Raw genomic sequence first — 16,346 nt, 5'->3', positions numbered from 1 at the left:
CTCCGCGGGGCATGCCGGGAGCCCCGCCCCCAACATGGCGTCTCACTGACAGTTGGCTGCAGAGGGGCAGAGGCGGATCCTGGTCTTCAGGGCGGCGGCGGCGGCGACGGCAGTGGCGGCGGGGCCGGGGTCTCCGGGGCCGGGGGTGGAGGGATGGCGGCTCGGACCGCCTAGGGCGGAGCTGCACGGGCGCGGCGGCGAGCGGGGCGCGGCGGCGGGCGCGGCGGCCGCTGCCATGGACTGGTGATCGCGGCGGCTCCTCGCGCTCTCCCCGGCCGGGCGGCGCTCCTCACCGCAACCCCTCAGCCGGGGCCATGGGCTCGTCGGCGGCCGCGGCGGCGGCGGCGGCGGCGGCCGCGGACTCGGCGCAGTGGCTCTCGGTGAAGGAGGAGACCATCTTCCTGCACGACGGGCTGATCCGGGTCACCGACCTGGCCGAGCTGCCCAGCGAGATCCTCGGGGCCCCGGAGGCCGCCGACACCGACTTGGAGGTGAGCGAGGCTGCCCCCGGCCTCCGCCGTCAGGGTAGCCCGGCCGCCCCGCGTCCCCGGGGGCGAGCCCTGCCATCTCCGCCGCACCCCAGCCCGAGGCCCCCCGGCTGCCGGGCAGGTGTGTGTGGGCGCGGGCGGCAGGTGCGGAGCCGCGGCCGCAGGTCTGCAGCCCGCCCGCCTGCCTGCCTCCCTGCGGGGGCCTCTCGCCGCCGGGGATTTCATCTGTGGTTTCGTTTTGAACGTTCCGACACCGGTATTTTATTAGACTCTCCCCCGGCACGGCCTGCACGCCCCGGGAGCCGCCGCCGCCTCCCCGGACCCCCCTCCCCTCCCCCCCGGGCCCCCGGACTCACCTCCAGGGCACACCCAGGTTGCTGAGCTTTGGGGACATTTTAATTTCAACGCTGTAATCCCCCCCCTTTCGTTTCTCAGTTCTGTGTGGGTTTTTTCCTTAGTTGTTTGTTTTTTTCGGAGGAGGGTAGTGGCAGCTGCCGGTCCGTGATGGGCAATCCAGCAACTTCTCTGTGTCGTGCCTCGGATGGACACGGGGCCTTTGTCAGGGAAGCGGGGGGTGTGGACACCGAGGGGGATGCTACAGCGGCCCTCCGGGCGCTCTCCGCCAAGGGTCATGGGCGCTTTAGGCCGCGAGGCCTGTTTGTGAGCTCAGGGGTCGCGGAGAAGCCCAGGTTTAGGAGCCGTGGCAGGTGCAAGAGCAAATCCTAGCAATGGTGCCGCTGGGTTTGGGGGCAGGAGGAAACCAAATAAGCTTGGTTGATGGGAACTTTCCACCGACTTCACTTGGTTTCGTGTTTGCCCAGAGGTGGGAATCCTGGCTGTATCGGTTCATCGAGGCCAGCCGTTACTGGCACTGCTCCCCCTCCACCTGGTGGGATGACATTTTGATGTGTAGGTAGCATGGGGTGTCATGAAATTCTTATTGTCGCAGGGAGGACTCTCTGGGGTAGGGCGCAGAGAGGATGGCCTGTCTTCTGGCTATAAACGGAATGCGAGGAATCTTTTGTGTTTTGCGGTTTTGCATGCACTTTGGCTTTTCAGCACAAGAACATTTATAGAAATGGATTAAAACCCATTACTGTGTGTTTCTGGAAACGGCAAATCGGATCGCTTTGGCCGAGACCTTTGGACGTGCTTGAGATGCGAATATGTTCCGCTGTGTTTTTGTGTCTGGGTTTGAGGTTGAGGTTGCAGCAATCCCATTGTGAACTCTTAATTGACTTATTTTACAGTCTGGCCACCAGAAAAAGGAGGATACAAGTTGGTAGGGAATTCCTAACATGGAATCATAGTTTTATTATGTCTCATTTGGGCTTATTCTATAAAAAGCAAGGTGTGTCTGAGTGTCTTATCTGCTTGAAAACTCAAGGGGTGTTATGCTGTGATGGTGGAATCTTTTGATTTAATTGGCTCTGTTGTATGTGAAATGTGGGAAACGGATGCCCTTTGTTCCTCAGTGACTAAGTTCACAGATCCAAAAATTTTATATATGTAATTTGTTTATCTTTAGGATTAAAAAATTGTAGCAGTAGTTAAAAATCCCTGAGCTATTAAGTTGGCTTTCCTAAAGTGTTTATTGTATAAATGTATTGAATATTTGTCAGCTATTTCCACAGAAGAATGTTTGTAAAAGAAAGAACCTCTGGCCTGGTAGATTTAAAAAAACTCTTTAAAAAGAAATTTATGATCTGACCTCTCAGAAACCAATATGTGTAGGATTGATAAACATTTGTGACTGGCAGTAGTGAAGAATTTTTTTCATTTCATTCCATATGGTAGTTATACAGGCTACATAGTATCAGGAGAAATGGATAGCTAAGAATGTTTTTGTGGCTGTTAGATTTGTGTTTGTGTAGGTGTATTCACATTTAATTATTTAATAATAATAGTATTGATCAAGTGTATCCTATGTGTCAGACATCATCTTATTAAATTCTCAAAAGGATCCTAGTAGCTAAATATTGTTACTCATTATAACAATTATAAATATTGCACCTGTGGTACAGATGAAACAAGTCGAGTGCAGAGCAGGTATGCTACTTGCTCAGGATCACACATAGTTAGAAAACAGAGACTGGACGTTAACCCAGGTCTGCTGATCTCAAACACTTCTGCTCCTAATCTTGATATTCTACTGCCTGCATGCATGTATGATACTCAGATTTGTAATTATTTTAAATTTAATAACTGGCTAAAGATAGGGTAATAAACAGATATCTTTATTTCCTTTCTAGTAACTTACTCTTTTTCATATTTGAGGAAGATTAGAGGTTCATCAACTTTTTTTTTTTTTTTTGGTGAGGAAGATTGGCCCTGAGCTAACATCTGTTGCCAATCTTCCTCTTTTTGCTGAGGAAGATCAGCCCTGAGCTAACATCTGTGCCCGTCTTCCTCTGTTTTGTATGTGGCGTGCCACCACAGCATGGCTTGATGAGTGGTGCTTAGGTCTGCACCGGGGATCGAACCTGCGAACCCTGAGCCGCCAAAGCAGAGCCTGCGAACTTAACTACTATGCCACCAGGCCAGACCCTCATCAACTTTTTAAAAACTAACTTTTGAAATGCCACCACCCCTATGAAGTACACTCTTCCAAGCCTCTCCTTCCAGTGAACATCTGGGTGAACAATGGCCATTTTTCACATGATTTTGTAGTTATATAGAATCTTTCAATTAACACTTTTGGATTATGAGAGATGAGACTCAAATTAAGCTGACTAACTTATGATTGGCAATCTTAATGCGTAAGACTGCACTAGCTGCGATAGAGTCACAGAATTTTAGAGCAGAAAGGGCCCTGAGAGATAATTGTTGCCATTGTTTTAGAGAGAGGTTGTCTGAGATCAGGAGAGGTTATGACGTGGTAGCATAGCTAATCGTGGCAGGGCAGATCACTAGACCCTGGCTTTCCTGCCTTTGAATTCCAGTGTTCTTTTCCCTCTGTAAGTGCTGGTCACAGTTAAATGTCAATCTGAAAAAAGAACCCATCCTAAGAGGTAGATCAACATTGACTTAGCATTTTAATTTAAGCAAGAGCAGAGTATTTGAATTAAAAATTTTCTTCCCAGTGAATTCTAAACAGAAGGTTTTTGTTTTTAAATCAATAACTAGTGTTTAACCAACAAATTCATTTAACAAGTATTTGTGGAATTCAGAGATGAGCTGGGCCCACTGTCCTGGGTTTTGGGGTCATAGCAGGGGATGAAATAAAATCCTTGTCCTTAAAGACTTTTATTTTAGTGGGAGGATATAGACAATAACAAATAATCAAATATATGCTATATATATAGTCAAATGATAGGTGCTGTGGAGAAGAGTATAGCTGGGTAGGGGGATGGAGAGTAATGGTGGGGAAGGACTCTGTTTTACATAGGGCAGCAGGAAAGGAAAGCCCAGGATGACATTTGAGCAGAGACCTGAGGAAGTGAGAGAGTGTACCATATGGCTACTGGGGAAAGCACATCCCAGACGGAGGACACCAAGAGCCAAGTCCCTGAGAGGGAGGCATCTTTAATTTGGAGCTCTGAGCCCAGTAAGCAAAGGGAGAGAGGAGAATGATAGGAGATGGGGGCGAGGGCTGCAGTTAAGTGGGGCCTTGTAGATAAGGACTTTGAATCTATTCTTTGTGAACTAAAAATGCAGAGGGAGCCTTTTTCTTGGCCTTTAAAATAGCTATCTGTATTTATTTTAATTTTATATTGTGACAGAAAGCAAAAACGTAGGAAATTACTATTACTATTATTATTATTATTTTGCTGAGGAAGATTGGCCCTGAGGTAACATCTGTGCCCGTCTTCCTCTATTTTACATGTGGGACGCCTGCCACAGCATGGCTTGATAAGTGGTGGGTAGGTCGGCATCTGGGATCTGAACCTGTGAACCCCAGGGTGCCAAAGGGGAGCACGTGCACTTAACCATTCACACCACTGGGCTGGCCCCAAGAAATTATTATTATTTTTTTTATTTTTTAATTTTTTTGATTTATTTATTTTTTCCTCCAAAGCCCCAGTAGATAGTTGTATGTCATAGCTGCACAGCCTTCTAGTTGCTGTATGTGGGATGCGGCTTCAGCATGGCCAGAGAAGCAGTACGTCAGTGCGCGCCCGGGATCCGAACCCTGGGCCGCCAGAAGCGGAGCGCACCCACTTAACCACTAAGCCACAGGGTGGCCCGCCAAGATATTTTTTACCCCATAGTTTAGATTAATTTTGAATCCAAGCATTTTGGTTTGTGTTTCTCATTTTTCATTGTGTTTGTTTATAAGAACCCCCCCCCCACCCCCATGCCATTCAGAGACTTGAACAGGAGCGTGTATGGCAGCTTTATTTGTGATTGCAAAAAACAATCAAAATGGCCATTGACAGGTGAATGGATAAACAAGTGTGGTATGTCCACCCAATGGAATACTACTCAACAATACAAAGAAATGAGCTGTTGATACCGACAACATGGATTTATGCTGAGTGGAAGAACCCAGTCAAACAGGAGTACATACTGTAAGATTCCATTTATATGAAATTCTAGGAAATGCAAACTAATCTGTAATGACAGAAAGCAGATCAGTGGTTGCTTGGGATTGGAGGCAGGCAGGAAGGGATGGGAGAAGGGATTACAAAGGAGCATGAGGAAACTGTTGAGGTGATGGCTATGTTCCCCATTTTGATTGTGGTAATGGTTTCATGGTTGTATGTATACATATGTCAAAACACATAAATTTGTACACTTTAAATATGTGCAGTTTATTGTATGCCAATTATATCTCAATAAAACAAACAAAACCCACACAGGCTCAGAATGCTTTACTGATATCATTTAGGAAGTGAAAAAAGTCTCAGTAGGTTTTTTTGTTTGTTTTTTGCCTTGTAAGGGAAGGAGCATTTGGGTTTGGAGCTGATCAGCTGAAATAGTCAAGGCTTTCAATACATATGATACACTCAAGGGAAATCTTTGAGATGATATTTAGGTTTATAAGTGTTGACCTATTCTCCTAGGAGGATACTACCAGCTTGTTTATCCTTTGGTCAAAATTCTTTGGAAAATATTTATGTACTTTTATAGAATTCTAAATTCTAGATTTAGAAGAGTTAATGAATAAATGAATAAACCACCTTTGTTCACCAGTAGAATTAATTACCGTGTAATTATTGAGCACTGGAATAAGAGTCACTGAATCTTGGCGCAGTGCTCTTTGAGCTTGGGCAAAACTCTCAGGCTCGGCAGGTTAATTGTGAAGTTAGAATGAAGTACGGGAGGACTGTGGAAAGCAGTATTGCCTAGAGGTTCAAGTCGTGTGAAGAGTCAGACTGGGATTGAATCTAGCTGTGCCTCTTGCTAGCCGTGTGACTTTGGGCAAGTTCCATACCTTTAGTAATCCCTGTTTTTTGCTACTGCGAGTTTGTCATCATTGTCACTACCTCTACCTACCACCATGACAACAGCATCAGCATATTGCATGCCAGGCTCTGTGCTAAGCTCTTCCCACCCATTATCTCATTTAATCCTCACAAAAACCTTATGAGGTTGGTACTGTTGTCACTTTTATTGTACAAATGAGGAAACTGTGGCACAGAAGTGAAGTAACTTGACAAAGGTCATATGGTTAGTAGCAAAGCTGAGGCTACAATAGATCTGTCTGACTCCAGCCCAGGGTTCAGGCTCTAGAACCATTGTTAGACTGCCTTGTGATCTGTAAGAGGGGGATGATAATAGGGTTAATGTAAGCATTAGATAAGGATGGATGTGATTATGTACTTACAGTGTATGAACTCTCTTCAGAAGGTGCTGTGTTGCTGGAAAGTTATTTTATGCATATTCAGTCAGCTACCCATTGTATTTGAAAGCGAAACTATCCCATCAACAGAAATTTTTTTTTCTAGTAGTGGGTAGTGGAGATAGGTTTTTTTCTGTGTGTATGATCTCTCTGGAATTTTCTTCCTTCCCAGTTTGTTTGCATTATGGCTAGGCAGATGAGATTATAGATAATCTTCATTTCAGTTTTTCTCCAATTGTATGCCTAAGGTCTTGCTAAATAAATCAGTTAGGATTATTATGTGTGTTTCTGGCTTTCATATTGACTGTCACAAAATACCATCTGTTGGCCAGGGCTGCTAGGTGGATTGCTGGGCACCTGTTCTTTCCTAAGTCCTGAGGTACCTGTGGTGATAACTATGAAAGGGCTGTCAATTCTTGCAAGTGCCCCCATGCTTTCTCCTCCCTTCCTCTCTTTCCGTCTCATTTTACAATGGTGGTTGTAGGTGAACACAAGGAATGTAGTCTGCTTTGTAAGATGTTCAGTCAATAGTTGTAGACAAATGTGAATAACAGCAGGTGATCAACCATGGGACAAAGGCATAGTTGCTTCAAAAGGAGAGAAGACTGCAGAAATTGTGTAACTAGTACCTTGATCCTGCATTTTTAACACAGCTTATGTATCAAATTTTTTTAAACTACTATGTGAATACATTCTTATACCATCCCTAATCCTGGTCTCCGTCTAATCCCCACCTTGATTAAATTAGTGATATATTTTTTTTGTTTTGGTATTTTCTTCAAGACCATTTTTGTTTATTTATTTATTTATTTATTTTTTGAGGAAGATTGGCCCTGTGCTAACATCTGTTGCCAATATTCCTCTTTTTTTTTTTTCTTTCTTTTTTCTCCCCAAAGCCCCAGTTCATGGTTGTGTATCATAGTTGTAGAGTTATAGCTCTTCTATATGGGACGCCCCCTCAGTGTGGTTTGACGAGTGGTGAGTTGGTCTGCGCCCAGGATCCGAACTGGTGAACCCTGGGCTGCTGAAGCAGAACGTGCAAACTTAACTGCTATGCCACCAGGCTGGCCCCTTCAAGGCCATTTTTGATTGCACATGTTTATGTGTGGGTGTATACATAGCACTTTTTATTATTTTTTCTTTTTTACATAAAAGATGTGATGCTAGACATATCTTTCTGTAACTTGCTTTTTAAAAAAACCTCAATGATATGTTTTGATCTATGTCTCCATTTATAGATCTACTGCATTTTTTTTTAAGTGCTGCACAAGACTCCAGAAATGCCGTAGTTTATTTAGTCATTCCCTAGTGATGGGTGTCTTAGTTTCCTGTTGCTATGCTAAGATTATCACAAATTTAGTAGTTTAAAACAGCACAGATTTACTCTTACATTTCTGGAGATCGGAAGTCTGAAATGAGTCACATTGGGTTAAAGTCAGGTGTTGGCAGATCTGGTTCCTCCTGGAGGCTCTAGGGGAGAATCCTTTCCCTTGCCTGTTCCACAGCTTCTAGAGACCACCTGTATTCCTTGGCTTGTGGCTCCTTCCTCCACCGTCAAAGTGCACCACCTTAGTCTCTGATCTGTCATCACATTGTCTTCTCCTCTGACTCCTCTCGCATCCTTTTACAAGGATACTTGTGATTTCACTTAGGGCCCACCCAGATAATCCAGGGTAATCTCTCCATCTCAAGATCCTTAGTTTAATCACACCTGCAAAGTCCCTTTTGCCATCTAAGGTCAGATTCACAGGTTCCGGGCATTACGACATGGACATGTTGAGGGGGCCATTATTCAGCCTACCACGATGGGTATTTTGGTTGTTTTCAGCTTTTCACTATTAGAAACAATCCTTCATGCCTGTTTGTGCACATGTGGGAGTATTTCTCTAGAGCATTTGTCAAGGAGTAGAAATTGCTGGGTCATAGGTGACCATTTTAAACTTTAATAGATGCTGCCAAATTGCTCCGCAAAGTGACTAGACCAATTCATACTCCCAAGTAACTGCTTGATATGACCTTTTTTCCTCATACCCTCATAGAGACCATTTTAGAACTCATGGATTTGCCTAAATTTATCATTTGCTTAAGCTAATGGCTTTTGCTCCAAAAGATGAGTCCAATAGATGTAACTGGGTATGTGGACGTGCATGCCAAACCATAGTCAGCCAAAAGAAGCTAGAGCTTTCTGTTAGTGCTGCCTAGCTGTTATCACTTCACTTCAGAGGACCTGTCTTGTGGCTTGATCTCCTTCACCTCCTAGCACGTACTCACTTTGGTCAGTAATCCAGTTAATGCAGACCATGGCCATATATAGGCAGGAGAGAGCAACAGCTTCTTATTCTGATGGTCTGGGGATGCTGCCAGAGGCTGGCAGAGCCAGGGAGCTGCCCAGTCTGGGAAGAGACATGCTGACCCCTGAAGTGTATTGAGAGAGCAGAGCAGTTGTTAGGCAGATGATTTGGACTCAGATTGTCTTAAATTTTCTCTCTTACGTGCCATTATGGGGAGTAATTCTACATTTTTTTGACCTATATGAAAAATAACTGATATTAAGTTGATTGTATTTTTATACTATGTAAAAGTTTTGTGATTATAAAAAAGTATTACATGGATGTTGTAGAAAGTAGAGAAAAGACCTGAAAGTGTAAGAGAGAAAAGAAATATCCTTTGATTGCCCCATCCAGAAATAGCCATATTAATTAATTATTTACTATTTTCTTCTTTAATTCATATTTTTATATATTATTATTATAAAATACAATAATACTATTATAATACTATATTATAATAATAATATAATATTATTAGGAAGCCAAAAGATTTTTAGTGTTTGGAGTGTTATTTTTTTTATATAGTTTGGTAAATTATAAATTTGTATAATTATTAAAGTGTGTTTCTGCAACCCGTCACTATTGACAGTTTATAATTGAAAGAATTCTTGTAGTGCGATATGATTCCTCTCCCAATAATGTTGAATATTTGTGTGGAGCTTTGAGTTTATAGAGTGCTATTAAGCATAGTTGTAGAATAATTCAGGTTCCATGATGGGACACTTTGGAGTGGACACACTTGAATCCCTAGTGTTTCTGCTGAAAGGTGCAGTTGGCTGAATTACTAGGTCATAGCACAGTGTGTAGCAACTTTAGATTAACAATAAGGAGATGCATAATTTGCAAACTGTTTTATGCAAATTGTAGGTTTGGTAATGCTAATAACTACAGATGCGTCATTCAAGTAGTGGTTTTATACCAACAAAATATTAACATTCAGCTTGCATTTGGAATGGATCTTTTCTTTGTTTACTGTGTTTGCTTTGTGCTCTGTAGTTTGCATTACTGATTTCAAATGAACAAAGTCTAATATGATAGATGTAGCTATTTATAGGACAGAACAGAAAATCTGGACCTCTTATCTCTATTGATATGTTTGCTTTTCTTACTCTTGAAATAAAATAATTAAGAAGGTTAAAGGAGAATCTTTGTCAACATATTTTCATCAAAACAGTGGTACATACTAGAAGAATTACCTTTTATTTCTTGATACTGATTTCTTCCTGATCATCCAGTTGTGGTGTAGCTGAAAGAAACTAACTACTGGTTTATTTAATCTAGAAAGGAACAAAATGGGTGGAAAGGTAAAAAAAGAGGTAAAAAAAGGAACTTTGGAGGAAACATTTTTTGGATGAGCTTATAATAAAGAAAAGTTTCCTTTCCCTCGGGGGTTCTGAACTTGAATAGAATTCAGGGATCCATGGGATCCATGAATAGAATTCAGGGAGTCTGTGAACTGGGATGTGAAAAATTATATCTTTATAGACTCATATGTTTAGCTGAAATTCAGCATTTCCTTGGATTATGAATGTAGTCAACAAACCCTAGTACCTGTGCTTTTGTAACCAGTAGAGGTTATAGATATTTTTATATCATATTATAGTTGTGGAACATATCTTGAAGTATTGTTTATGCACACCATCACTTAGATATTTTGGTAAATGTTAGATCTTGTTATTCAATGTGCTAATAAGAAGCTCCTCTACTCGTATCACAAGTTTTTTTTTTTTTTTTGTGAGGAAGACTTGCCCTGAGCTAACATTCGATGCCTGTCCTCCTTTTGCTGAGGAAGACTGGCCCTGGGCTGACATCCATGCCCATCTTCCTCTACTTTATATGGGATGCCGCCACAGCATGGCTTGACAAGCGGTGCGTCAGTGCGCGCCCGGGATCCGAACCCACGAACCCTGGGCTGCTGAAGCAGAGCGTGCGAACTTAACCGCTATGCCACTGGACCGGCCCCACAAGTTTCTTTTTAAAGTATTTTGGTAACTATATTTTAGTATACCGTAGTTGGCTTCTTATAACCCCATGTATTTTATTTTATGCATTTAAAAATGTTATCTGAGAGGGTTGACAGGCTTCACCAAACTGTAGAGGGTTAGGGACCCCTGAGATAGACTCTCTTTCTGCCAGCATCTCTCCCTTTTCAGTCAAAGTTTGCTGAAGACCAGCATAGTTTGCAATTGTCTGAAATAAAAGTGACCACATTTTGGAAAGTTCTTAATATTTTCTGTGGTAGAAAATATTATCCTCCTACAAATTTTTCCATTACCTACTGACTGCAAGCTATTAGTTAGTAATAGTCTTCTTGGGTGATCTGTTTTTTGCCCATTTGCCAAACATGGTATCATTAACAAGGAAGCTGTTTTTTTAAAAAAAGAAAAGAAAGTGTCTGCTAAAAAGTGACAAGCAGTTCTTTCGAAATAGAACAGTTCTTTGTTCACCAAATATTTTAGGTTTTTCCCCATTGTCTGGGGAGAATGTTGGTCAGCTGAAGCTATGTGAATAAAAATTCGTTAACATACTTCATATTGATATCTTATACGGTAGTAATGAACCATTTTAAACAGGTGGCCTGAAGCAGTAACAGTTGCTGTCCCAGGAGAAACATTATTTTTAAAGTCTGAAATTCACTTTGCTTTCATCTTCTCTATAGAGTACAATTATATGCTTGTGGTTTCTTTTATTGTTCAAATTGTCATTTTACATTTGTATTGTCATAGTTTAGCAGTTTTTCTTAAATAGCCTCTAGAGCTGTGCTGTCCAGTCGATACCTGCCACCCACATGTGGCTAGTCAGAATTGAAATGTGCTAAAAGTGTAAAATAGACATCAGATTTTGAAGACTTCATGCAACAACAAAAAAAAGATGTAAAATATCTCACTAGTAATATCTAAATTGATTAAATGTTGATAATATTTTGGATATAATGGGTTAAGTAAAATATTAAATTAAAAAATACTAAAATTAATTTCATCTATTTCTTTTTACCTTTTTAAATGTGGCTACTGGGCCGGCCCTGTGGCTTGGTGGTTAAGTGCGCGCGCTGCGATGCTGGTGGCCTGGGTTCGGATCCCGGGTGCGCATTGAGGCACCACTTCTCCGTTCATCCTGAGGCCGAGTCCCACATACAGCAACTAGAGGGATGTGCAGCTGCGACATACAACTATCCACTGGGGCTTTGGGGGGAAAAAATAAATAAAATCTTTAAAATAAATAAATAAATAAATAAATAAATAAATAAATGTGGCTACTGGAAAGTGTTAAATTCCATATGTTTTTCACATATTTCTATTGGGCAGCATTTCTCTATGCAGAGGTCAGCAAATTGTAGCCCTCAAGGTCTTATGGGACATAGCCAGCCTATTCATTTACATATTGTCTGCCTTCATACTACCACACAGAGTTGAATAGTTGTGACAGAGACCTATGGCCAGCAAGCCTTCCAGGGGCTTTCATATATATTGTTCTCTTTTTCTTCTTTTTCTTTTTTTGCTGAGGCAGATTCACCCTGAGCTAAGATCTGTGCCCGTCTTCCTCCATTTTGCATGTGGGTCGCTGCCACAGCATGGCTGATGAGTGGTGTAGGTCCGCACCTGGGATCCAAACCCACGACCCCGGGCTGCTGAAGTGGAGTGCACGAACCCAACCATCAGGCCACGGGGCCGGCCCCTATACTGTTTTCATTTTCTCCTTTCAGTGGCTCTATGAGGCAGTAGCGGAGATATTATTTTAGGAAAAAAGACTTAGAGAAGCAAAGTGATTTGTCCAAAGTTGTGTGATTAGTTAGCGCTGGGATTAGGACTCTAGTTCACTTCTTCTGAGTGATTTTCCATGGTACCTCTGCTTTAGGTAGCACTTGATCTTGATAACCTGTTATCTCTGAGACAGTCGTGAATGGCAGCTATGTTAAATAAGAGCTACGGAGCCCAGCCTACACAAGGTTGTCAGAGTAATCTTCCTGAAACACAGTTATGTTACCTCCTTGCCCAGACTTCAGTGGCTTCCCATTTCCTGCAAAATAAAATCATAATTCAAGGTAGCTATGATTTGGCTCCAGTCTACCTTTCCAGTCATATCTCATTCTGCCCTAACACTGCCCCACCCCATCCTGGTCTCTATATTTTACAAACTCATTTTCTACATTCTTTCCCACAATCTTGGCTCATGGGGTTCCGTTGCCCTGGGGAACCTCACCTCCACTTTTGGAACCCTGCTCTGTATCCCCCAAGATGCGGATCACATGCCACTCCTACATGAAATTTTCATGATGCCTACAGTTAGAAACAGTCACTCTCTTTTCTGTATTTCTATAGCACTGCCTTATATATATTAAAGTTATTTGTTTGCCTGCTTGATATCCCTTACTATATTATAAGCTCTTTGACAGCAACCACTTCATATTATACATCATTGAGTACCTACTAATATAGTAGGAGCTTGAACATTGGATGCTGATTGAACTGAATGTTAAAAGGGGCATTTAAAATGTGTGCAAGAGTGTGATTTAATGAATAATATCATGGGTTGAGGAAACAGGTGAGGAAAAATTCGTTAGTAGAGAATAAGAATAGGCAGTTGTTTTTGATGAATTAAAATAGTTCAGGTGAGACTAGGAATTTTAGTTGCAATTATACTTTGCGTTTTAGATAAGAGAGAACATATCCCAACAGCTGTAATAAATGTTGCTAATGCTGGAATGTGGATAAGCAGTATGGGATCAAGACCTTTGATTTTGTATAGAGTGTAATGAATTTTGCCTAGAGAATAATGACTCCCTGAGAGATTTCTGAAAACAGCTAGATTAGAGGGAGTTAATTGAGAATACCTTGCTTTGAACATCATTCTAAAAATTGTAATGAATTTGAATGAATTTTTGTTTAACTTAGTTGTTCTGTGATTAGGTAGTAAACTTGAGTACAATTCTATTTTTTTTTTTTTTTTGAGGAATATTGGCCCTGAGCTAACATCCGTGCCCATCCTCCTCTATTTTTGGTATGTGGGATGTCACCACATCATGGCTTGATGAGTGGTGTGTAGGTCCACACCCGGGATCCGAGCCTGCGAACCCCAGGCTGCCAAAGCGGAGCATGTGAACTTAACCACTATGCCACCGGGCCGGCCCCCAATTCTCTGTATTTTGAACATTTTCATGTAGAGATTTTTTTTTCAGGGTTTTCAGTGAAGTATGTCCATTTACCAGCTTTTATTTTATTTTATTTTTTTGTGTGAGGAAGATTAGCCCTCAGCTAACATCCGATGCCAATTCTCCTCTTTTTGCTGAGGAAGATTGGCCCTGGGCTAACATCTGTGCCCATCTTCCTCTACTTTATATGGGACGCCACCACAGCATGGCTTGATAAGCGGTGCGTTGGTCCACGCCGGGGATCCAAATGTGCGAACCCCGGGCCGCCAAAGCAGAGCACGTGAACTTAACCACTACGCTACTGGGCCAGCCCCTACTAGTTTTTATTGAGTGGCAGTACCTTGAGGATTGGAACTGTCACAAAAGTCATATTATTGTATTGAGCATAATCTAGTTACTGATTAGCATAATAAGGCTATTAATCATAATTTACTTAAAACATTACAAAATGCTTAAAATTTAAAAAATTAAAATGTTAGAATTTTAGAAAATTTGTAAGGTGTAAAAAAAGTATAAAGAAGAAAATCATTCATAAATAAATACACATAATATTTTCATGTGTTTCCCTCCAGACATTTTTCTACACCTGTACACTTAAACATAGACATATTTTAAGAAATCAAGAACATTATATGTATATTTTGTGTCTTGCCTTTTTCACTTAACATTGACGTTCTTTGGGTGGCATTTCTCCAAAACATTCAGTCATGTTGAGAATATAGTTTGTTATACCTGCATAGATATTAAGGCCTGCGTGGTATTTCCTCATATGGAAGTTCCATGATTTATTTACCCAGTCCTCTATTGTTGGATATTTAGTCAATCCCGTTGAAAAGTTTTAAAAATTAGAGAAATAGGGGGCCGGCCTGGTGGCATAGTGGTTAAGTTCGAGTGCTCTGCTTCGGCGGCGGCAGCCCAGGGTTCTCAGGTTGGGATCCTGGTGTGGACCGATGCACTGCTTGTCAAGCCATCCTGTGGCGGCGTCCCATTTAAAGTAGAGAAAGATAGGCACGGATGTTAGCCCAGGGCCAATCTTCCTCAGCAAAAAGAGGAGGATTGGTAATGGATGTTAGGTCAGGGCTAATCTTCCTCTCTCTCACACACACACACACACACACACACACACACACACACACACACACAATTAGAGAAATAGTTTTTATAAATAGTGAGATTTTTCTCTTTAAGTATGCTACAACACACACATATGACCGTCTAGGTTTATTTACTGTAAGTCAGATGAGAGGCTTCAGAACTATGCTTTAATTGTATGATTGATAAGATTGTTTCATTGTTGTTTTTTTATTTTTTTGCTGAGGAAGATTTGCCCTGAGCTAACATCCGCTGGCAATCTTCCTCTTTTTGTATGTGAGCTGCCACCACAGCATGGCCACTGACAGACGAGTGGTGTAGGTCCGTGCCTGGGAACCGAACCTGGGCCGCTGGAGCGGAGCATGCCGAACTTAACCACTAGGCCACTGGGGCTAGCCCTCATTGTTCATTTTTATATGCGTAATTAAGTTCATATTTCTGATCATGTACATAAATTATATGTGTAGTCTGTTGCTTCATGAGGTGCTTTATTTAATCAAAATTTTTAAGAAAGCAACACATGGTTCAAGATTCCAGCGGTTCAAAAGGGAATTCAAGGAAAAGTCTCCTTCCTAGCCTCCCCTCCTGTGCAGCAGCCAGTGTTACTAGCTGGTCAGTGACACCCCCCACCCCACTGGAAGTATTCAATGCACATACAAGCCGATGCATAGCAGATTCCTCTCTGACCCCAGCTCCTACGACGCCTCTCCTTCCCTTCTCTCCACTGCAGCCACCTTGGCCTCCTGGTATTCATCATAGCTCAGGCTGGCTGTTCCCAAAGGCCCCCCTCCTCAGAGCCTTTGCTCTTCCCTCTGGGTGAAATGAGCTTCCATAAGGCAACAGTCCACGCAGGTAATAGAGGTGATATTTTTGAGAATATTAAAGTATCAAATACTTAGAAAGTTAGCATATTAGAAAACAAAAATAGCCATATTACCAAGGGCAGTTTTAGCTCTGTTAGCAGACCAGTGGGAAAGCTTTGAAATAACTAAAACAATGAATCTTTTCAAACAGATACGTATAGTTATAGCACAGTTCCAGAGAATACAGACAGATACTTCAAGTACCATGGCAAAGGAGACAGAGGACTTTTTAGTTCAGAGATTCTCTGGTTGCAAGACTGTGTGGTAATTCCACAAAATTGGGGACATACAGTGTTGACTAGAACTAGAACAGTTCTCCCAAATTTTGATCCTACAGATTCATCTTTCTCTAAATAGTTCTATTTGGTGCTGAAACGTCACCCTTCCTGCTTCTGGAGTTAAACAGGCACTTATGTGATAAACAAATATATATGTTGCACAGGACTGGTTTTTAAATGTGCATAAAATTATATTGTATGGCTCTTTCTTTGCCTGTTGTTTTTAAAATGAATGTTAATATATGGGGCTGTACAGAATATCGTGCCCTCTGGGATTTAAAGAAAGATGGTATACTGAGTCAGTGACAGATAAATAACCTGGAACTTCAAAATGCAGGAGTCTTTAGGGGATGTGTAGATA

General features: G+C 41.9%; 1 protein-coding gene across 7 annotated transcripts in view; it reads left to right on the top strand.

Moving 5' to 3' along the window:
• Nucleotides 1–207: 207 nt before the first annotated feature.
• Nucleotides 208–16,346, top strand: part of HECTD4 (HECT domain E3 ubiquitin protein ligase 4) — a 179,161-nt gene continuing 163,022 nt past the window's right edge. For all 7 annotated transcript variants that reach the window (XM_058531453.1, XM_058531450.1, XM_058531452.1 and 4 more), the window contains exon 1: nt 208–491. In XM_058531453.1, the coding sequence (XP_058387436.1) occupies nt 315–491 (177 nt within the window). In that variant the 5' untranslated portion in view covers nt 208–314. The remainder of the gene's footprint in view (nt 492–16,346) is intronic.

Source organism: Diceros bicornis, chromosome 35 (genome assembly GCF_020826845.1).
Source record: "Diceros bicornis minor isolate mBicDic1 chromosome 35, mDicBic1.mat.cur, whole genome shotgun sequence".
NCBI lineage: Eukaryota > Metazoa > Chordata > Mammalia > Perissodactyla > Rhinocerotidae > Diceros > Diceros bicornis.
This window is presented reverse-complemented; position numbering and strand designations above follow the sequence as displayed.